This window comes from Mastacembelus armatus, chromosome 23, assembly GCF_900324485.2.
Source record: "Mastacembelus armatus chromosome 23, fMasArm1.2, whole genome shotgun sequence".
Lineage (NCBI taxonomy): Eukaryota > Metazoa > Chordata > Actinopteri > Synbranchiformes > Mastacembelidae > Mastacembelus > Mastacembelus armatus.
The window spans coordinates 10824455-10848172 of NC_046655.1; the positions used below are offsets into that span (position 1 = coordinate 10824455).

The window sequence follows — 23718 nt, forward strand, 5'->3', positions numbered from 1 at the left end:
TGAATAAGCCCTGGCTAGTCCAATTGAAATTCTGTAGGAATCACAGCCATCAAAAAATTTACTGACATGTAGGACTGAGGAAATATTCATCCATCATCATTTAAAGCTCCATTGCCCGGTCAGGTTAGACAGATTCAACCTTCCTAGCAATATTAATTGTGAAAAACAAAATAAGAGGCTTATACAGTATTTGGTTATTTGCCTCTGTTGGACAGTTTGTGAGTACTTGCAAAGAAGTGTTGGAGGCAATGAGACTGGGTGTGGTTGGGGCTGAACCGTGAAGAGCGCCACTCTAACTTGATTTTGAGACTGAGCTGGAACACATCATGTTATGCTGTTGCTAGGCAACCATCAAATTTCTGCCGTCTGTCATTTGCAGAGCGTAGCTTAAGTTAGCTAATAGTATTAGCCATCTAAACAATCACAATACTAATGCATATTGTCTGGTGCAATAAAATCAGAGGAACCAATCAGGACGAAATTGTCCTTTTGTTTCCTTGAGTACAACGATTGTAACAGGAGATTGGTTTCTACTCTTTTTATCTGATTGGACAAAGACACATTGAAAGTAATAAAAAAAAGAGGTGACTCTTGCTGCCAAAATGCCATTTGAGTGTTTCACCTTCTTCACATTTGTCCATTTCTCTGATAAATACAATTACACCATTACACACAGACGCTGCTTCCATGTAACAGAATTAAAATGCCCCTAGCTGTTAAAAGAGGGAGTCAACAGACCAATCAGAGAAAACAGTGACCTGCCCTCAGGAAGAATGCAGACACAACTGAACAGTGAAGAATCAGCTTATTATTATAAATTACCCAATTAAAGAGCATTTACGTATCTACTTTCAAAATGCAAGTGACCTTTCTAGCTGCAAACTCCTCAGCTCACTCCAGTTACTAACATTTTTCAAACTCTGGTATTTGGATGTGACTGTTCAAATTCTCCTTTATCCTTATTTGCCTTCTCTTTGTCCTCTTCCATTATCTTTTAACTATTTTACTTTGCTTTCTAAATGAAACAATAATTAGATTTGTTTTTACTTCCCTTAATAAAATAGTGCTTTGTGTTTTTGTTTGGGGCTTTCAAATCAGCTAAGTGAAAGGATTTTTGATGTTTTGAAGTAAATGAAAGAAGACAGCAGCACACTAAGTATATTAGTGCTATCCATCTCAATTTTAGGCCTTCTATTTAGCCTTTTGAAGCTATACTTTTTAAGAACCCTTTTATAATTTAATGACTGATTGTAAACTGACTGTGTTTGCATGCATGTGTGGCTGTTTTTATGTATTTCAGATTCATTGGAAGTTTCCTTTAAAGAAGTCTGTAATGTGGTGCTAATTACAGTGACACTGGATCAATGTGCTAATATAGCTGTTTGAATATAATTAGTTGTGCAGGGTCCATACGCATTTATTGATTATTTCCCATCCATTTAAAGCTAAACACTGTTTAGTTATTATTTGTGTGACTTGGCCTGTTGTGACTGACAAGAAGTTACACTAATGAATGAATAACCTGTAATTAAATCACTGAGTATTAATTAAAGCCCATCACACATTTTTTTCATGAATATAATTTCCAGTCATGGAGTCCTTTGCAAGAACCGTCCTAAAACCTGGATTCAAATTTAAGTTGTTTTCTGGGATGTTGCAAAGTTTGCATGCTCTAAATTAAAGTGCTAACAACTGTGTGTTTGTTTATAAATCTATAAATATTACATTATACCCACGCATACTTTGTAACTTTAAGTATGCGTGATGTGTGTATGTATCTGTGTCTGTAATATTTTATTGTGGGTTGCATCTCACTGTGGTTTATATTAGTGTGTGTGTAGGTGTGCAACTGTTTAGAGGACAAATGTTTTGGCAGTATTTGCCCTAAAACTTCCGCCAACATGTTGAATAGTTGGAAACACATTGCAACAGATGCTGCAGCATCCTTTGGCATTCTGAAAACATAAAGCCAAATATAAGGAGAAAAATAGCAAAGCTAAGTTTGCTTGGACATCCTGGTTTCTCTGTCTTTTGTGAATGTCACAGCATACATTTTTTACTTCAGTCTTATTTACCATGTGTTGCCTCCAACGCCGGAATATTTCTCCTTGAACCTGTCTCATAATGTAGCTGCTGTTTTGTGACTGCTGTGCCCACAAGTGATCCCAAGTAGAAGGTAGAAATTGTGCATAACAGCTGTGCAGATTGAAGTAAATGATAATGAATTTCAAAAGTAGTGTCAGATCAGTGGTATCTGAAAATTTTCAAATTTGTGTGACATGAAATCATACTAACTGAAGCTGAATACATCTGTGTGTGTGCGAGTGTGTGTGATCTGATTGGGTTTCATCTGGTTCTCTACATTTTCCATCACTGTGTATCACTGTGTTAATGTGAAGGAAGCAGTAATATTATCCCTCTATAATCAAGCTCTTTGTTTTTTGTTTTTGCTCTCCTGCCAATCCTTCCTTCTACTCCTATAGATCCCTTCGGTCTGTGCAGATTTAATTAATTTTACATATGACAGTTATTATGTAAGCAATGAATACAAGTTAACATGTTAATAAAGTAGACATTACTCTAACATTTGTTAGTAATCACTTTCATTTTGTTTGAAATTTAGTTTCTCTTAAAATACTTTAAAATATGTCCCCTTTGTTTAAGGGACACTGCAACGAAGGGAATACAAACCACATATTTATAACAAAATATGTGAAGGTGCCTTCCCTCCACTTCCCATCATTCCTCCTTCCCTCTTCACCTCTAGTTCAACGAAGAGGCCTCATTTGCAGCGTGCTTCCAAAACCTGGTGCAGGCCAATGTCCGTAATAAGAGGATTCTAAAAGATGCGGTACAGAACATCACTGCTAAGGGGATCACCAACTACAAAGGAGGCTTCAAACTGGCTTTTGAGCAGCTTGCACAGGTAGTTTGTCAGTGTGGGTGAGCATGAAGGAATATTTCTAGTATCTGTGTTTGGTAGCATAAGGATGTAGGAGTGTGTGTGTGTGGTCGGCGGATGTGGGGGTAGGGATAGTAACGTTGAGAACATCACAGTCTGTTTTTAATTAATATATTCAGCAGTGTCCCTTGAAATATGCAGACCAACCCAGAGGCTTGATGAAACAGTCAAATCTGCTTAACGGTCTGATGGAATTTATATTCGTTATCATTTTCATTCAATTATGAAAATAATGATGGAACACAGGACACACTGACAACTCAGTCCCAGTGAGGTTCTCATGATGAGTGAGTATGTGTTGACCTCTTCTGGTTGTGTTGGACATTGCAATTATGTGTGTCAGTGCAGGAGCTCTTGTTTCCCCTGCCATCATCTGGAACTCAACATGTATGAAGTGGCTTTAGCTGTAAAAAGTTTTTTGGCAACTGCTAGAACGTGTTGTTCATTCATTTCACCTGGTTTAACAGAATTTTTTTCTCTGTATCCTCTAGACGAATGTGTCAAGGGCCAACTGTAACAAGATTATCATGCTTTTCACTGACGGAGGAGAGGAGAGGGCAGAGGAGATTTTTCAAAAATATAACCCAAAGCAAACGGTAGGGCTGTAGACACACAGTGTTCACAGAGGAGTCTTTGCTTTTCGGCGCATTCATTTTTTTTTTTTTTTTTCCAATTTCTTTACCTTCCAGGTGCGCATCTTTACATTTTCTGTAGGTCAACACAACTATGACAAAGGACCAATACAGTGGATGGCCTGTGCTAATAAAGGTACAAGGTTGCTATGGAACTCTTGTGACCCATCTGAAATATATGGTTCTTCTTTATTTTCTACTCTTATTTATGTGAGTTATTACATGTGAGCACACATTTTTCTTATGGTTGACAGATCTTTGGTAAATTGAGAGTTTAAATAGGTTTATAATTTAAGAGTTGTGGTCTGGTCATATGAGCTTTTTGATACTCACCACATGAGATAAAACTCATCTAATTGAATTTGTATTTTCATCTAATTGAATTTGTATTTTCACAATGGATCATATAATGAACCTATTTTTCTGTCTTAGGCTATTACTATGAGATCCCATCTATAGGTGCCATTAGAATAAACACTCAGGTAAAAACACATTAACGCATAAGGACACGCTCATTTATAGTAACCATGTATTCATGTATGTCTAATGTACGTCTCTCTAATGTATCTTGCTGTTGTGTATTGTGCCCTCCTGTGGTTGGACGGCTAATGTGCAGGTTGCAAAATAAAACTGAAGTCCTAATACTAGTATCAGTGTTACTTCGATTGTTTTGCAGGAGTACCTAGATGTTTTGGGCAGGCCCATGATTAAGGCTGACAAAAAATCAAGGCAGGTTCAGTGGACCAATGTCTACTTGGATGCACTGGTATGTTGTATGCATTAATACTGACACACATGTTTAAGTGTAAAGTTCAAGTTTAAGTACTTTAACATAGAGTGGTGTTTGCTAGAAACAGTTTGTTTAGAAATCATTCTATTTTTTAGAAATCATTCTGTTTTTTGTCAAATGCTAAATCTCCGATAAGATTTGTGCAGAACATCCAAACATTAGTTGTTATTTTGATAAACTCAGCTTCTTGTCCCACTTCAATATTGTTAATCAAGATAAATTTGATATGAAAAGTTCTGCATGAGCACATTATTATGATGCATAAGCTTCTGTCAGGGTTTACTTTAAGGCAACAGTGTAGATAAGGAACCAATCTGGTAAACTGAGCCAAAAAGTTTGGACATTGTCATCAGTTCACTGATAAGAAGCTGTCAACTTTTGTGACTGAATTGACCTCATCAGTACCAAAAATGTTTCTGCCTTTTGTTGCAGAAAACATTTTATTTTTAAGCTAAAGTTGTTGGTTTTCCAGTGAACCACAGGACATGTATAAAGTTGGTGTTTCCATATGTTTATTGATGTTTTGTTACATTGGTTTAGTCGTCAGATGAATCATATGAAAATAGATAACACATAAGGAAGCATTCTGTGAATTTATGCCATGAGTAATCATTCTAACATGACTGAATGACCTAAATACGTAATGCCTATTTAATAAGCTGCATGGTTGATATTCCAGGAGCTTGGCCTGGTGATCACCGGAACTGTGCCCGTCTTCAACAAGACCAAAACAGGCTCAAAGGTACGCGGATGAATGTAGTAATTTATTAATTTGTCACACTTATTTTATTTTTTGTTCAGGCTTATTTCCAGAACAGTTGTTGACTTATTCACTCATTCTGTCTTCTTTCACAACCATCCTGTTTACAGTAGATTTACTGCCTAAATTCATTATATATCTGACGCGTTGACCCCACAGGAGGATTCAAGCCTGTGGTTTTGGGACCCATCATTATGTTTACCAGACCCAAAAATAAATATACAACGTGAATACTTTCAATTATCAACTCATCCTTTACTTTTCTGCTCTGCTTTTTAGTGGCTTTTTATATCCCTATGTGATTTCCACAGGAAGAGAATTTAGGATGTCATAAAGCAGAAATCAAAGAGCTCAATCCTGCAGATCATACGCAAATGATCCAGTAGTCAAAATGCTTCAAGATGAGTTTACATGTCTACCTCGAATTGTTCAGAGTTACCTCTATTATGACTGAAAACAAGACTGGAAATGCCTTGTCAGTGAGTCATGGCGGCCTGGAAAGCTTTTGGGAATGAAACTATCCAGATTTCTATTGCACCCCATTTCCTTGAAATCATTCAGAGAGCACAGAGGGATTTGACTCATCCAAAAAGAACAGCAGGACTCATAAGTGGGTCTCACTAAGACTCTTTCTACTCCCAACTTTTTCCTGTGGCTTTATCTCAGAAATCTCAGAACCAGCTTATCCTGGGGGTTGTGGCCATTGATGTCTCCCTGGAAGATATCAAGAGACTCACACCTCGGTTTACTGTAAGACCACACAACATAACAACACTACAGAAGCAAACCCATAAGAAACCAGCTCATTGTTCCAGTAACCGTCACATTTGGTACCTGCATTACCTGTGTCATAAACATCACGCTCTCTCCCTCCTTTTTCCTGTAGTTTGGACCAAATGGCTACTACTTTGCCATTGACCCCAATGGATATGTGCTGCTCCACCCTAATCTTCAGCCGCTGGTGAGTAAACAGCCAAACATTCCCTTTTTCTAGGAATAGTTTGGTCATTTTTTCACAGCTAATGTCCAAAAAAAGATCTGCTTACTATGCAAAAACCTACTAGGTTCCCTTTACAAGTGGTCAAACCATCATTGAGAAAGAGCAGCATCACTTTCCTGATTTTCACTGACAGAGTTTTGTCTTTTGTAGCACTTAGGTTTAAGAAACCCTGTGTTATGACATGCAGCTTTGCAGAAATTTTCAGTATCTTTAATTATCCTGCAAATCAAACATGACCTTTCAAGTTGCTCTTGGTCTGTTGTGGCGTCTCTGCTGTAGATGTGGTGTTTGCTTGATTTACTGCACTCACTGTATTTGTTTGATTTGGCTTACATTAAGTTTATTTTTCTTTTCTTTCATTCTTTTTAAGAAATATCTCAATGATATGGCTCCATGTTTGTTGAAACATGGCAATATGTTTCACATTAACCTTTGAGATACGCACTGTTCTTTTAAATTACTAGAACCACATTGGTCACAGATGATTACAACATTCAAAAGTCAGAGTTAACAAATAAATTAGTCCATAATTTGTGCCTGCTTCAGGGATACAAAATAGTGCAATCTGTTTTTGAAATAGAAGATCAATAGCTGATGTTCAGGCCTTATTTTTCTCCTTTGTAGTCAAAGCCTACAGATTATAAATTACACTGTGTAAACCTGACTAATTGCTTGCGTTTCCATGTAGACTGCCAAGTTTCATGAACCTGTAACGCTGGACTTCCTGGATGCAGAGATAGAGAATGAGATCAAAGTGGAGGTTTGGAAAATAGACTTTTTCAACTTCTATAACTGCATGAGCTCATGTCAGCAGCTGAAACATTGTGAGTTCTTTGTATAGTACGATGTATGATTGATTATTCCTTCACTTCCTAAAAAACATTGGTCAACAGCTACGTAAAAAAATGATTGACGGACTAACAGGGGATTACACAATATCTACACTGGTGAAATCTCAGGATGAGGTAAATTTATATTGCATGATTGTGCAGTTCATGACAGCAAGTATATTTACTTAGAAATTGACATGTACTGACCAAACTGTTGCTCTCAAAGCGCTACATTGACCAAGGTCAGAGGACATATACCTTTGCACCAGTAAAGGGGACAGATTACAGGTAAATATTACATTATTTTAAATATGAGTCATGATATTCCATTGCATCTGTATAGGGATTTTTACCAAACTCGGTCCAGAAATAGAAGTAATCCAGATGCCTTGCACTGACACTCTGTTAAATGTTCATTATAATTGCATAAAACCATTTTGCTGTTACTGGGACTAGAATGGATTGTGGTCTCAAGTTCAGGATGGAGTCCAGGGACAATTTAGACTGATGGAATTGAAGCCATGAGAGCCCAGTCTTCACAGCTTGCTGTGTATGTACTATTCGGAAAATTGAACCTCTTGCTAAAAATGCTTAGCAGGACTTATTGAAAGATTTGTGGCGGTGCTGTGATACAGGGATGATTTTTTTTCTCAAAACAAAAGAAGGGAAAGCTATGTTTTCATTCTGTGTTTCTGCATGGGAACAAGATTGTGTGTATTTTGTTACTGCCTCAGACAAGGAAATGCTTACTTTGATCATTAATGCAATGAAACTAGGCCTAGATTTACACAAATAGAAAGTCACAAAACGCTGTAACTGCAGAGCCAAAGCTGAGTTTGGCAAGAAATGTTGAATGCAAAGTTATACATTGTTGTGATATTCTGCCATGAGCTTTGTGTGTGTGTGTCCTCTCTCAGCCTGGCCCTGGTCCTTCCAGAGTACAGTATGCATTACATCCGGGCTACAATCGGCGACACGATCACCCAGGCAAAATGTAAGTTCTGATGTAAATGTTTTCAGTTTCTTGTGCCATTCTTAGTTTTCCCGATCAGTAACATTTACCTTCCATTTCTACTGACAGTAGACAAAAGGTGCTGGATGGAAAATGAATGCCAATGTTATCCCGTGACATTATTGCTCTCCATGAGCTCTCCTGAGAAACACTTAAGTCTGTGCTTATGGTTTCGAACTATCACTTACACCACCACACACAAACTATTATATCCGCACACACACACACACACACACACACTACATTGCACTGCCAATGCATGCTCTCAACTCTTGTGTCATTGTGGCAGCACGCACTGTGGTGCTGTTCGAAGTTTTTGTCGCCAGACAGCGGGACGAGTGGCTCCAGTGTCCCCTTTCACACATACAGTACTCATTAATTCATTTAAAGCTAAGTATCTCACTCTGTGTGTGTGTGTGTGTGTGTGTGTGTGTGTGTGCGTGTGTGTGTGTGCGTGTGTGTGTGCGCGTGTGTGTGTGCTTGCGTGTGTGTGTGTGTGTGTGTTGATGCACAGGCTTATTGAATGGTATACATTAGATCAGACGTTCCATATGTGTGATGCTGTTGTCTCTTTCGAGCCCTGTCTGTTCCCACTAATAAAAGATGTCATTGCCTCATAGTGTTACCCCAAGGGCAGTTTTATAATGTGTGTGTGTGTGTGTGTTTAATGCAGTTAAGCTGGAGCCATCCCTGGTTACATTCTGTCTGTCTGCCTACACTCAGTAGCCAAGAGTGGGCTCTGAAGGACATTTGTGGATTTTGTGAACTCATGCTTACACAGTTGTCCGTGTATTATTTAAATATCATTACCAAGTATCTCTGAAGCATATCGTGTGTTTCGAGTCGATGTTTTCCTACCTTTCAGGCAGCAATCGACTACTCTTTATTTCAGATTGCTGTAAAACACAGCTGGCAGAGCCTTGAGGCTTTCTTGACATTGGTAATCTATCTCAGTGAACATTTCATCACCTTTATTTCTAGCAGAGTATCATGGAGTGCAGTTGTGAGCAGGGCCCAGTTTGAAAACTCTTTTTGGTGGTGCTCTTGAAGCTGTTGCAACAGCTGTGCTGGAAGTGCTGGCTGGAAATGCTCTGTTGTAAAACGAAAAGAATGACATTATCCTTTTGTGACTGAGGATTGAATAACTACATTTAAAATCAAAGGACTAAGTTTAACAAGTGTTCTGAATCTCAAGTAAGTGTGAAATAAATAGCCAGAGGCCGTTTGAATGGTAGATATTCAATGTAAAACCTATATGCAATTTAAATATGTAAAAAATAAGCAGTAAAGCATAAAAAATAAAGTACAAAGTCTGTTGTCAAATTGTTAGAACATGAATGCATTAGTGTGGTCCCTAAAAGTAAAGAGTCATGCTCTAATTTCAGTGTTGAAAACAGAGCCTGTAGTCACATGCTTACTGGTTTTTGTTTCCTGAGAGGATCTTGTATTACATCCTTGGAACCTTAACACAACCATAACCATTACACTGTGTGACCACAACCTTAAATCTAACCAAGCTCAACCTAATCATTCATTTTGAACTAAAACCACTTTTTGGCACTAAATCGGAACTAAATCCGCATAATGTGACTAAATAAACTGCTTTTTGTGCAAATATTATTACAGACACTCATCTCAACCTAACTTACCCAAAACACCCCTTGTATTTTCCATCAGTTGCTTACTTGAACTTTAAGTCGAAGTAAGCAACCTTCTTTCCTTCCCTTCTCTTTTTCCAATTCCCTCTATCCTCTCTTCATCTTTTCAACCTCCTCCCTCCTCCTGTTCTCCTCAACTCTTGACCATTCCTGGTTTGTCGGACCCCCTGCAGCATTTCTGGGCAAGTATTCTCCTCCTGTGCTTTACCCCCTAACCCCTGTCTTCTTCTTACTCTAACACTACCAGCAGACTTTGGATGTAACTTCACTTCTAACTCCTAAATGTGGTATTAATGACTCACAAACACAGAAACATTTAATTCTCATTATCTGTTTTTATTCACTTAGTGGGCTTCTGATAAATAATACCAATTCTCTTACATTGAATCAAGCTGGCATCTGCTCTCAGAAGCATCGATTCGCATGCAATGCGTGCCCACACAGCATGTTACAGACGATGTGTGTATGTCTGTGGGTGCGTGTATGTATTTAACCCCCACCTGTTCCAAAGGCCCTCAGATGTGGTTTTGGCAGTGACCGACTGTAGCAGAAAGAACAGAGGACAGGATGTTTGCATTATTTAAAGGTGAAGCCATAAAGGAGAAAGCTGTGAGTCTGCACCCAAAACATGAGTTGTCGCTTTTCTTTTTGGTTTGGTGTCATGAGTTTTCTCTTTTTGACTCACTTTGAGTTTTACAACCTTTCTAAATGAAAGACAGGATCCCCCTTAACACACTAACCTTCATCTCTTCTGGTTGTTTTGTGAAGCTTCATATTCGTCTCATTACTGGGCACTGAATCAGAAATCTCTATGGTTTGAAACTGAAGCCGGACTTGTGTCTGTTTTATACTTTTTTTCTCATAGAGTGAACATAAATGATCATTTGAAAACATATCATCTCCCAATTCCCAATTTCTCTTAATTCATTGTATGTGAGAGATTGAGTCATGCTGAAATCCATTCACTGTTTGGATGGATTGTGGCTGCATGTCTTAGATATTTTACCGATTTAGTAAACAAAAAAAAAAAAAAAAAAAGGCGTGCAAGAGCGCAGAAAATATATGCAGTCATCACTCCCCAAATCTCCCTGCTATCCATCATTACTAGATACTTTGTTGGATTAGTAAGTCATGACCGAATATCAAAGGAAAACCACATGGGTGCAGCTATTTCCCAATCCTGACCACCAAAGAGGACGAGGAGTAGCCCATGTCGTCATGAGAAAATTTGCTCTACAGTATAATCAACTGTCGACGCAGTGTGCTTTGGAGAATGTCAGAGGAAAGTTACGGTTATGAGCTGTGGTTAATATTCCTCAGTTCATTCTAATGTGCAGTATTACAATGCAAATACATCACTGAAGTGCATTAAGCCCACAGATGTATCGCCAAAAAAATGCTACTATTAATGTTAAAACACATCTAAATCACAACTTTCAAAATTTTCTAACCACATTTTAAGCCTCTCTGTGTTCTCCGTCAGCACTGTCTCCATTTACATCCAAAGAACTAAAACCCTTTGTTCAGAATGCAATATTTCTATTCAGGACTTGCTCTGTGAATAAAATATTGTGTTACCTTTGACCCCTGTGGTTTTACCCTGTCTTTTTTTCCCTTTCTTTTCCCTCTCGTCTTTACCTCCCTGGGGGATGATTCTCTCGTTCGCTCACTTTCTCTCTGCTGGGATTTTTTTCCACTCCAGGGAAAAATGGCAAGTATTTTTTTTTTCTTTACTTTCATCTCCCTCCTCCTGTTCTTGAGCCTTGTTGGTCCTTTACCCAGCATATCTGGCCAAGTCTATTTTGGTCCTCCTTTTTTATACCCGGTTTTCCAGCTGTTTTGGTAAAATTGTATTTTTTCCAGTGCAGTGTAAAACTGTTCACACATTGCATAAATAAATCCACCTTGCATTTTACTTAATATCTTAAGCACCTTAAGCATAAGAATGAAAAGTTGTTATTTACGAAGAGGAATCTGGAATGTTAAATATGTGAAATTACAGCACAAATGTTTTTCCTACTCAAGCCTGCCCACAAATGAAATTGCTTTCATTTTTATGTTCTTTTTTTTTTGTTCCTGTAGAGTGTAACACCTGTATTTAACAGGTGTTACACTCCGCCATTTGGAGCACCACCTCATCTGCATACCGTAATTTCTTTCAACTTAATAATAATACTGACCTGTGTGAGAGAGAAACTCATAATTCTTCATACCTTTCACCAGTTTCTGAAAGCCTGCTGGCAGACAAGTTTGATGAGTATGGCTACACATTTATTGCTCCAAGGTAAGATGGCATGTCATTATTAGAACAGTTTAAAAACCATGATGTATGACTGAGTATGGAGGCAAATTTCAATCTTGCGGTCCATATCTTTCTGTTTTCATTTCCTACAAAGTTGTTTTGCTTCCCACAGGATGTACTGTAAAGACTTGAAGCCTCCTGACAAGAAGAAAAATAACACAGAGTTCCTCATGGAGTTCAACAATTATATTGACATAAAGACTCCAAACAACCCCATGTGTGAGTATCAAAAACGTGAAGAAATGCTTTCTGAAACTCCTTGTTCTACCTTACATGCTTCTTGTGTCAAAGTTTTTTTTTTATACTGGATCTGTTTGTACTCCGCAGCATGTTTGGACCTCACTCTCACTACAGCCTCATGTTTACATCTCAAAGATCAGCTACGCTTTTCTTTATTTGCTGTAGAATGTATATGTGAATGAATTTCAGCCATCTGGTTTGGCATTAAGGTGTGTACTGGACATTTAATGGAAAAGAGCCAACCAATAGCTATTCCCAGAGGTCTCTCTTTGCAGCGATATGCAGGGCTGGCTGGATGGTTTTGGTGTGCACCACCAGGCCAAGCTTTGTAATGTGGAACCGCTGTGTTTGTGTTACCCATTTGATGCTAACTCTTAAAGTCCGACCATCACACGCCTGAGTGCACATTTGTGAGGCTCGTCGGCTTAGATGTGACACACACACACACACACAATCACACACACACAATATATTCACCAGCAATATGCCTTCCACACCCCACCTATAGCCACTTGACCTCATCCAATTACTGTGTGTTTGTGAGAAAGAGCAGGACATGTCAAGCCAGGAGTGTGATCGGAGCACTAAAACACAGAGCAGGGGCTGGTGGACCTACTCCCAAGCATCTGACCAACACATTAACATCCTCGCCATTTCTTCTATGCATTCATTAATATGCATCACTCGCCCTGTTCAGTAAAGCAAATGTCCCTGCTCTTTTATTATGTCCCATAGTATAATTTCATTTTTTGCATTTAAGAACTCACTTCAAACATCTCAACTTGATGAATCCAATAAAATGTTTCACCCAATTGAAATATTACTTTCACCATTATTAGCTGCTAGTTTAATGGAGTCCATAGGGAGGAAGGAGAGAGAGAGAGAGAGGAGTATGGCCCATGTAGACTATTGGCAGCTCTAGTATTGCTACATGCTTTACTTGGTTAAGCCACTGCAGTGGCAGAGAAGTTGAAGTACATTAGGAATTCCTAGGCTGTCTCCAATAAAGGATTCCTAATGAAAACCACTGCACAAGGAGGGAAGGTGGGGTTGGGGAATAAAGTGTTACACCAGCTGTTCTCTCTGATGTGTGTGGTGTGTCATAAAGGTTGGAGGGGGCGGTGGGGCTGTATCAACGAGCCTCAGTCTTAATGGACTGTAGCGGGTTGTCACAGGGTTCAAAGAGGCAGACACAGCCCAAAAATGCGCAAGCGGCTTTTTGCCTGTTATGTTTGTCATGTGGTTTTGTCGGATGTCTTGAAAAATAATTTGTTACACCTATACCGACCTGCCACCTACACATTTTCAGCATCAGGCACATTTATTAATATTAAATCCATGTTTCATTGTGTCAGTTTTGGGATGGAATATTCTCTTCACTGACTTCTTTAAAAACAGAAATCTCATCTCTCTGTCAGAATCGCTTTATTTTGTTCCTTCAACTTCAGTCATATTTTTGCCTTTTGACTATGCTTGTCAGTTTAGCAATACTGTATGTCTGCTGAAGCTTCTTCCCATGTTCCACTAAATCTGCAGTTCATTTTGGATGCCTAAAATCAAAATCTAAAGGTTAATATATTCCAAACATTTTTATTATTTTGTCTTTCTAGCATCATATATAGGCTACTCTGTGGATCCCATGTTATTTTTACCTTTCTTCCTTACCTTTGCCCACATTTTTTCACTCCCTGATGGCCATTGATTTTTCCTACTTAATACTCGTACGTCCCTGTTATTCACACTTTTCAGGCTAGTAAGTCTGAATCAACAAAAAATAACAGCACCCTCTTACAAAGATGAAGGATGATGCCTGGCAGTACAAACGTTTTAAGACTCGTGCAACAGCTTCTGTCTAGTCAGTAGACACACAAACAATCCTCAAAGATAACATGGTCAAGTCCAAGTGATACTGTTTTGCTATTTAGGTAATGTGGAGCTGGTGAACCGATTGCTTCTGGATGCTGGCATCACCTCAGATCTTATCAAGATTTGGAAAGAGAACAAGATGCAGTAAGCGAATTCTCCTTTACCGTCTGTGTTTTTTGGTGGCAGTTATCTCTTACTTTGTGTTTGGTAATGAATGTCCAAGTGGAAGAATTGAACACAGATGGGTCAAGTATTTCAGCATCACCAGCAAATGTAATACAGGCTTAAAGCACGTTCCAGATTTTTGTAATGGTATGTTTTATATCTTTATCTTCTCTGGTTGTCAGGCAAGGTGTCTTGGCCAGATTTGTTGCCACCGATGGAGGAATCACACGGGTCTACCCCAAAAGGTACTGTCAAAAGATAGGAGCCGGGGGTTGATTTAGGAGCACAGGAAGAAATAGATAATATGTTCAGGATTATCTGATAAAGAATAATGATGTGCTGTGCTACAAAAGCTGCAGCATACACATGAAGTTCTTTATGTTGTATAAGTAACGGCATAAAAACAGCTCTTCTGAATTTTGAACAATCATCCATCCATGCCAGTGTCTGGGTCACTGGTGAGTAGACTATTCACAAAGGATATTGCCAAGTGGATGCTTATGTATGGAAAGCACATTGGACGCAGTATGGATCCTTCAGGTACCCCAGAGGTGAAATTATGAATCAAATATAAATGTATTCTCATGTAAACATCATCTGCACCACTGAAATACATAACCATTTAAACCAGCAGGATTAAAAGAATGTCACAGCTTATTATTTAAAGGAGGAACCACAATCAACAGCAATCAGTAATTTGCACATACATGAAGGAACATAAAGAACATAAAGAAAAAAGAAATCCAGAACTCACGAGGCTCTAACATAGTTGGTATTTCAGGTATGGGTGAAATGGTTGTGATTGGAAATGAGTGTGTAGCTGCTGAAGGTATCAAGAGTGTGGTGTGTTTACTCAGGAGAAAGTTTTGATAATAGCAGCGTTTTGTGTGCTTTTTATCAAAATGTCTTCAACAGTGCGGGGATGTACTGGAAAGAAGAAGCAGAGACGTATGAGTCAAGTTTCTATAAGCGAAGTTTGGACAATGATCTCTACATCGTTACTCCAACACCCTACCTCGCTAAAGAGAATGGTAACAGCCAGTGTCTTGTAGAATCTACATATGAATGTATATACATAAATATATAGAGAGAATATATATGTATACAACCTTTGTCATTCATCCTGCAGCAAGTGACGACTCAGTCCTGGTGAGCAGAGCTGTAAACCTCAATATAGATGGTATTACACTTAAACCAGCTGGTAAGGACACACCAAGTCAGACTCATTTCTCATTTCTTACATAAACGCACACACACACTTGCAGCTATACACCTTATTTACACACCTGCATTTGCAACTACATACCTTTGAACCTATTCATACTTCTAACACGCTCACAGTGTTTCATATAAAGGCTCCTGCTCATCGTTTGTCTGTTCCCCCCTCTCTCTGACATATATACACAAACACACACACAAACCACACATCAAGTTGTCTAGTCTCCTGTGATCCTTGGCCAAGTTTGCATTTTCTAAGTTCAGAGAGTAAAGTTGACACAGAGGACCAACATGATCTAGGATGTCTGGCTTTTGTGTTTTATCCCAGTTGTTGGCGTGAAGTTGGACATCAGTGCCTGGATGGCCAGCTTCATAAACACCACACAGAGGGTGAATGTGAGTAGATTCTCTCTGCGTGACGCATACACGCAATGAAGACACACATTTGATCCAGGATATGAATTTCATCACTCTTTCTCCTCTGCTGTGTTTTCAGTGCAATGATGAAATCTGTGGCTGCCAGAGAAACGATGTGGTAAGAGGTTTAACATTTATATCTTCAGGTTGTATTATGGATAACAATCCTGTGAATGTAACAGTTTAATCTTCTTTTTGGTATCCCAGTATGTAGACTGTGTCATTCTGGATGACGGGGGCTTCCTGGTTATGTCCAATCGAGATGAATATATTGATAAGGTGGGCCTTTTACATTTTACTCTCACTGGTAGGTAAACTGCTTCTGCATTGTCAGAAAATTGAATGAAATACCAGTATAACAGTGGGGTACACCCTGGACAGGTTCCCTGTCTGTCACAGGGCTGACACACACAGACACAGAACCTCTCACACATTCACACTTACAAGGAATTTAGAGTCACCGACCGAGCTACCTGCATGTGTTAGCACAGTGGGAGGAAGCCACCTTTTGTTCTGTATGACATTAGGGCAGTTACATAGTTTATATGGTTTTGATTAATGCATTGAAATCAACTGTGAGTTCTTCATATCATAAACAAAACCTAGTTTTTCCTGAAGGTTCAAAGCTTCTGCGGCACTTACTCAGCCCGACCTTTTGTGAACTTACAATCAACCTTATTGACCCACACAACATAAATTAATGAAGCCTCTGAAACACAATTCCACCCATTTTTTCCTATTAATGCCAATACATGCACAAACACATACAATATGTGGTAAGACCACTGTGTTATCCCCTCTCCTGGTTGCCCATTGCTAAACTCTGAGAGCAGGCTCCTGCTGTCGGTTGAGTAAATGTTTTTTCATGCGGCCCCGACTCCTTCCTAATCAGGGCTGGGTGTGCGCTGGATAAATCAGTCGCCCTCTGAAGTTTGGCAGCAGCACTAAAACCCAGGGACTTGAGGCCTTGTTTGGAAAAGACTGTGTGCCCTCAATCATATTTCCTACAGGAGCAAAGTTTCTCTCTGTAAGCTTCTCGCTTTCTCTCCTTCTTTATGTCTTTCTCTCTCCAGCTCATTCCTTTTCTTTCTCCCAAACCCTTGGGGAGTCTGCAGGCAGCGGGGTTGTGACTGTTAATTCATTATTTGTGTTATTGCACAGGGAAAGGAGAGAAGGCTCCTTTTACCTTATAGATTGGAAGATTTATATATCCTTTGGCTGTTAGACTAAGGGGGAATGGATATGTGGATGATGGCTTGTTAACGATGACCTTACAAAGTGGAAGGAAAGGGAGCGTTTGCGTTTCCTCATGCACGCACGCACACACACACACACACTCAACATCTTTCAGCACACACACATAATTGAGTACCACTCACTGTACTGTACATAATCCCCGCTGGATGCACCCGTCTTTAAACATTCCTATGTGCGCAGTCACTTCACACCTCTGGGATCCCAAGACAAACTACTTCCTATAAGTAGAAATTTACAGTTGGACTGTGTTAATCAGATTAAGGCAAAGTCCATCACCCTGATTTAAGGGAGATTTACTGTGAGTGTGTCTATAAATTCACTGACAGCATTTACTGCACATGTACAATCTTTCTAAACTGTTTTGTGCATGTTTTACATAGATTGAACTATCCAAAGTATAAAATTGTTGAAGCACTCTGTAAAGAAAAACTCAAGAAATCCTCAGCTACATATTCTGTACACCGTGCATCCTCTTTTTTTTTTTTTTTTTTTTTTTTTTTTTGCACATACAGATGGTTCAGACATCTCTCCATGGACCTTTGTTACTGAAATCATTTCCTCCGTGAAGTTGTGAGGTCACACGCTAGTAGTCTGGTGTAATAACAGATGAAGGGTTGGTTTACATTAATGAAATGGAAGATTATCAGTGTAGGGATCCTTGCATGTATCTGAATAATAATAACAGACATATACAGTTGTTAGTTTCTACTTAAATGAGGGTCAACTTGTAAATCTTAGTCCTGTATATTAGTTTACTTGAAACCTGTTGTGAGCATTTTTGCAAATGGAAACTAAAGGTGGCAGCATGCTTGTTCATTCTAGTTCTACATTTTTTTAAAACAGTGTCGATGTAGAGTCTGATATCACTCTCATGTGTTTACAATAAATATGAAACTACAGCCAGTAGCAGGTGAGCTTAGCATAAAGACTGGAGGAAAGGGGGGAAACAGTTGGCCTGTCTCAGTCCACAGGGACATGGTTCACATTCCTAAAATGATTTGTGTGTCACATTACACCACAGCAACTCAGGAAATATGGGAATATTGTAGCCTAGTTCAGCTCCAGAGCAGGTTAATTTAGGCATTATACAGGTCCCATCAATTATAATTTATATTGTTCAACAAAATGTTCAATTTTTTTTAAGAAAAATTAGAACATTTTTACATTTTTATTTCTCTTTCTCCTAAAATTAGATCGGTAGTTTCTTTGGTGTGATTGACCCCGTCCTCATGAGGAGCCTGAAGGACACTCTGTTCACCTTTAAGAAGACCTATGACTACCAGTCACTCTGTGACCCCAAGAAGGAGAGCAAGGCGGCTGCTGGCCCGCGATCTGTCTATGTGGTGAGTTACATAAGCCAGAAGCCATACAGACATAACTTACCACACACACACACTTAGATGCCTACATGTGCACAGCACACCCACACTTACATGTTCACACATTTTGAATATCCATTCACATACATTTACTCATTTCCCTGCATAAGCACATGGCCAGTTGCAAATACACATGCTGCCATTTTTACTCCTACCTGCTTCCTCGCACATGTCCAACAGTCGTGCACAGACACACACACAAACCATTACTCACCAGGGAAGCATAAATCTGGATAGAGCAGATGAGAAGAGAAGCAGAGGGTATGGTGAAAGCGTTAGAGTGGGAGTTGCAGTAACAGTAACAGGATTAGGTGGTCTAGCATGCTTGGGTAACACAACAAGTGATGTATAAAGGGACACTGTTTTTCATCACTTACAAAACACACAGCTTAGAGTCATATGATGCAAATTGTCCACAGATAGTACGCCAACACTGATGAATTTCTAATAGCCTTAGGTAGAAAATCAGATGGAAAGAATTCCCAACTGCGTAATTTCCCGACTTGGAAAATAAATGTGCACAACACATATGAGTGACCAAGGTGAGATGAAAGGTGCAGATATCTTTTGATCAAACACGCTAACAACAGCTAGTGATGCTCCTAACATGCTTAGTTAAGACTCCTTGATGACTCAACAACTGAAGAGAAAGGCTACAGTCCTGATTCACTAAAACAAGGCCCTTGCATGCTAAGCGTAATCAAAGCAACATGCTGGGGCTTTTATTTAAACCGTGTGCTACTTTGTTTTCTCACTGCTTCTTTGTTTACATATTTATGCTCACATCTGTTGAGGAGATTTGTGTTCTAATTTCCTCTGAGAGGGAAGAAAATAAAGTCTTTATCTGGTCCTTTTGGTCTCTGTGCCTGGTAAAAGTGGACAGTCTGCAGCCACTCTAAACACAACTAGGATTACATTGTTGACTCAACCAGCTTAAAATGATTTGTTCAATCATTAATTACAGGCATTTTTTTTTGTTTTTTTTTTTTGTTTTTTTTTTGTTTTTGTTCTTTTTTGGTATTAATTCTCATTTTGTTTGTCCCTTTCAGCCTACAATAGCAGATATTTTGAATATAGGATGGTGGGTAACAGCTGCAGCCTGGTGAGTCTGAACATTTTCTAACATGGCTACTATTAGTGTCATCCTATTTTTGAAATGATTTAGAAGGAAATGATACTGTAAAAGCATTGAAATATAATAGTCCAGATACTCAGACCCGAATGGAAAGCTGACAAGGTTTAGTTCCTCCATAATGCACAAAGCATCTGTTTAATAGCAGAATTGTTAACAAGATAGTCAACATTTCACAAAATCCTGTTTTGATTTATGCTCTGTCTCGCTGTCTTGATGTCATTAACAGCTTGTTTTGCAGTATGTCCAATAAAATGGATTTTGGGGTCAGACCATGTGGCCATGTTATAAAAACATACGATATGACATTTTTAATTACATATCTTTTGGTCTTTAGGTCACCAGCATGTTATTAGTCATGTTTTGATTTTTATTAGCATTTACACAGCTGTTATATTGTAGATGTTCCAATGGCTTCAGACATCTTTCATCCCTTGGGTTTGTTTTTGTTCTTAGGTCAATGCTGCAGCAGTTACTGGTCAGCATCACATTTCCCAATATCTTAGACGCAGGTGAGTGTGTGCACGCTGTTTGTTCAACTTGAAATTCTGGGGCAATCCCACCACATAAGTGGAATATGCAGTTTGTAGGAACGCTTATTACGCTGGAAGCATTTGTTCTGCGCAAGATGTTCCACATGAGTCAGACTGCAAATGTTGAGTTGTTTGTGTGTGTGTGTGGCATTTAGCGTAAATACAAATGTGCTATTAGAAAATGCACCAACAAATCTTCATTTCCCTCTGTGTTTATGTTTGTATGTACAGTATACATCCTGTCATGATTATGATACTTGTTAAAGGGTCTTTTTATCCCAGTTGTCTCAAAACCTGCATAAATAGTAAACCTAAACTATCTAGATGACTAAATTCTTTTTTGTTATCTGGGTTTTGTTTGTTTTCTCATGTTTTCTATTACACGTTTTTGAATTTGCAATCCTTTAATATTCGCTCTCATATGTTGCCCCCCAAAGGTCAAAAATCAAATATTACTGCTTTAAACTAAAATCATTATGCTCAAACCATTTACTGCCAAAGCACCCAGCAAGAAACTATAATTTCACAATGTGATGTTTGAGTTGTATGTCATAACTTATACATACATATACATACATGTTTTCATGTAATTATGTGTCCTTCTACAGCTGAAATGGATGATGAAGTGTCAGATGCCATGCATAAAGAGGTTTGCATCACAGAGCAAACTCAGTTCTACTTCATGAACAACAACGTGTCCTTTAAAGGCACAGTTGACTGTGAAAACTGCTCCAGGTAAGTGTTACACACCAGCTTCAAACCTGACCTGCAGTGATATGTTGGCATCCATGAGACACAAATGAAGTCCCATAGGTGGCACTCAGAGTGGGCTGTAAAACTTCACATGCCATAAAGGTGAAGTCAAGTCACTAGTCCGGACCACCGTCTTGGCATATTCATGTGTGTGATTGTGCACGTGTGTATACGGACGGCGTTTTAAGGCCCCCTCGTGCCGGCTAATGGAGTGCCTGCTTGCATGCCTTGCAGCGTTCCTGCACATTAGCCGCACACACGTTTCTTTTTACAGCCACCATAAAAAAGCAGAGAAAATCATTTGTGCACCAGCGACATGTGGGTTTCAGTAAAAGGTCTTGGAGGACAGTGGGGTGGCACAGCAGGTTTGTGTCCCCTGAGGAGTTAAAGCAGTTAGAGACCTTGATTTAGCACTCCACAGTAAGCCTTTCATTGTGTTTGCAGTTTGTGGTAAAGATTAAAGGATTTTTGGAGTGTTACTTATACATGTATGAGGCGGAATAATTACTGTCTACTTTGTCAGCTCTGTAGTGAAAAATTTATTCAACAGACCAGGATCTGTGTCTTCTTTTCATTGCTTTCTGGTTAAATGTTCAACTTCCTGCAGCTCTTGTGAGCGTGTTTCAGTGAAATTTTATCTCCATCTTTCCTGGACACAAGCCCATGTGTCAACAACTGCACTGGTGTCTCTTGTGTGTCTGCTCCTCTCCAGACTTTACCACGCTGAAAAGCTGCCCAACACAAACCTGGTCTTTATCATTGCTGATGCAAAACTCACCTGCTCGTCGTGTGACGCCAAGGAGCTGAAGCAGGAAGAGGAGCCGTGTATCCTTTTACCTAACATTGCTGTCATCTGGCAGAGAACATGTACATTTGATTCAGTGAACCAAAACTTTTGTTGATAATCATGGATTGATAGTGTTTATGACAACAACGCAACACAACAACACAGTGTTCTTTCTCCAAGAATTTGGTTCATCATCTGTAAGTCTCACAACTCACTATTTCCCTCACTTGTATCTCCCAAATCCCACAGCCATGATAATGTGTGAGCATTTCCATCCTAATTGACATTTGAAATTTGGCCCAAATTTCCGATGTGTCTACACTGGGTTTCACTGTGTGTCTGTATGGCAGATGGTAGTGTGGGGTAAGTCTGCTACATAGCTTATAAACAGATCTATCTCTCGAGTACACAGGGCTGTGCTCAATTATAGATAAAGCCTCTTGGAAAACACAGTGCTTGAAAATGACCATCACATCACTGAGGTATTGAGCAATGTGCTTAAAATCCAGAGTCCTGCAGTACTTTCACAATTAAACTGTATCTGCTCGACTTGGATAGTGATGAAATTTATCCCAGTGGTTTTCCACAATAACCAAAATGTTACATATAATAATTTTCCATGTGGTAATCAGAGCTCAGTGTCTTCTGTAAAAAACATGACTCCCTATTACAAAAAAATACAGAATCACTCTGAATCTTTGTCACGTTCCTTATTTTACTCATCCAGCTGATGGTCCTGATCCCTGTGAATTGGCTCTGAATCCCCGGTACAGGAAAGGGCCTTCAGTCTGTTACGATGACAATGAAAACGTAAGTTGCTGGACTGCTTCTAGTAAAGAACAATTCAAACTGCACAAATTTGTTGCTCAGGGGACAGTGAGTAAGGTTTCATATGTAATATTGCCAAGCTGCTGAACAGTGAGGCCATTGCTGCTTTATTAGTCCCATAGGAATTAGAGAGGTTAGCAGAAAATCAGCCCTGAAATCGGTAAAAAACCCCTTAAATTAAAGTGTGTTCCCCAGGGCTACTGTTTTTGGGTTTCACTGCAAAGATCATTTGAGTGCTTCAATTTATTTGGTTTGTGTTTAGCACTAACAGTACTGCTACAATCATCTGTAAATCTTAATCTGTTTATTTTGAATACCCAGAGAAAAAGCTGGCCAATAGTCTAAATTATCATATCACTAATATTATGAGGTCTCTTACCTTTTTCAATGAACTATATCACATTATCTGAATCTGATATAATATAATTAAATGTGCACTAACTGGATATTTTGGCTGCCTAAAGAGTACTGAGACAAGTTGAAAATAAAATCTCTTATTATAAAGTTATTATGTTAACAATCACTGATTTTCACATCCTGACCTACATTAGCATTAATTTGGAGTCATGTAGCCCAGTATTCATTCTCCTTTTAGCTGTGTTTACCTGTTAATCGCTAACTAATCTGCTTTTTGTTGCTGGGCGGATACGATTGGATTATGATAGCCTTTATTTTTGAACTGCTGCTGCTGGAAACAGGGCTGGAGGGCAAGAAGGAAATACATGTTTGTGCATTAAAACATTCTTATCACATCTAATGTTATCAGGGTGGGTGTGATAATATTATCCAGCCGTAGCCACAAAGAGAGATAAGAAGGATCTTTATTCTTGTTTAAATAATCAATATATCTTCACTAATATCTTTACAATATCTAATATCTTTACATAATGCATGTCTGTTTTCTCTCTCTCTCTGGTATGTGTTCAGAATTCCCACGCAAAGACAAACAGTTAGTTGTTACTCGACTTATGAATAACTAAGCTAAACAAACATCCTTTATGAACAGCAAGGAATCTCTGCGTGTGAAACCTCTGCTGTGCTTCAATGTTTTGTTTTCACTCTAATGTTTTTACAATGTCGCTCTTATGAATGAATTCTTATGCCTCCACTGTCTTGCTGACTCACACTCTCCTATGTGTCTTAGAAAATAATGCATCCATCTTATACTATTTGTCTACTTAAACAAATTTTTCTCCC

The 23718-nt window shown here is 38.9% G+C and overlaps 1 protein-coding gene across 4 annotated transcripts in view; it reads left to right on the plus strand.

The window, feature by feature from the left end:
- Positions 1-23718, plus strand: part of cacna2d1a (calcium channel, voltage-dependent, alpha 2/delta subunit 1a) — a 66243-nt gene that overhangs the window by 39476 nt on the left and 3049 nt on the right. For 2 of the 4 annotated variants that reach the window (XM_026327189.1, XM_026327193.1), the window contains 29 exons: positions 2768-2926; positions 3454-3558; positions 3652-3730; positions 4027-4076; positions 4271-4360; positions 5064-5126; positions 5811-5894; positions 6031-6105; positions 6833-6904; positions 7038-7109; positions 7201-7262; positions 7892-7968; positions 9818-9826; positions 11347-11355; positions 11868-11928; positions 12059-12165; positions 14112-14196; positions 14400-14462; positions 15133-15248; positions 15347-15418; positions 15764-15831; positions 15932-15970; positions 16060-16131; positions 18303-18452; positions 19538-19590; positions 20077-20132; positions 20762-20888; positions 21619-21731; positions 22421-22503. In XM_026327189.1, coding sequence (XP_026182974.1) covers positions 2768-2926; positions 3454-3558; positions 3652-3730; positions 4027-4076; positions 4271-4360; positions 5064-5126; positions 5811-5894; positions 6031-6105; positions 6833-6904; positions 7038-7109; positions 7201-7262; positions 7892-7968; positions 9818-9826; positions 11347-11355; positions 11868-11928; positions 12059-12165; positions 14112-14196; positions 14400-14462; positions 15133-15248; positions 15347-15418; positions 15764-15831; positions 15932-15970; positions 16060-16131; positions 18303-18452; positions 19538-19590; positions 20077-20132; positions 20762-20888; positions 21619-21731; positions 22421-22503 — 2271 coding nt within the window. The remainder of the gene's footprint in view (positions 1-2767; positions 2927-3453; positions 3559-3651; positions 3731-4026; positions 4077-4270; positions 4361-5063; positions 5127-5810; positions 5895-6030; positions 6106-6832; positions 6905-7037; positions 7110-7200; positions 7263-7891; positions 7969-9817; positions 9827-11346; positions 11356-11867; positions 11929-12058; positions 12166-14111; positions 14197-14399; positions 14463-15132; positions 15249-15346; positions 15419-15763; positions 15832-15931; positions 15971-16059; positions 16132-18302; positions 18453-19537; positions 19591-20076; positions 20133-20761; positions 20889-21618; positions 21732-22420; positions 22504-23718) is intronic. The other 2 variants (XM_026327190.1, XM_026327192.1) reach the window with 2 other exon arrangements.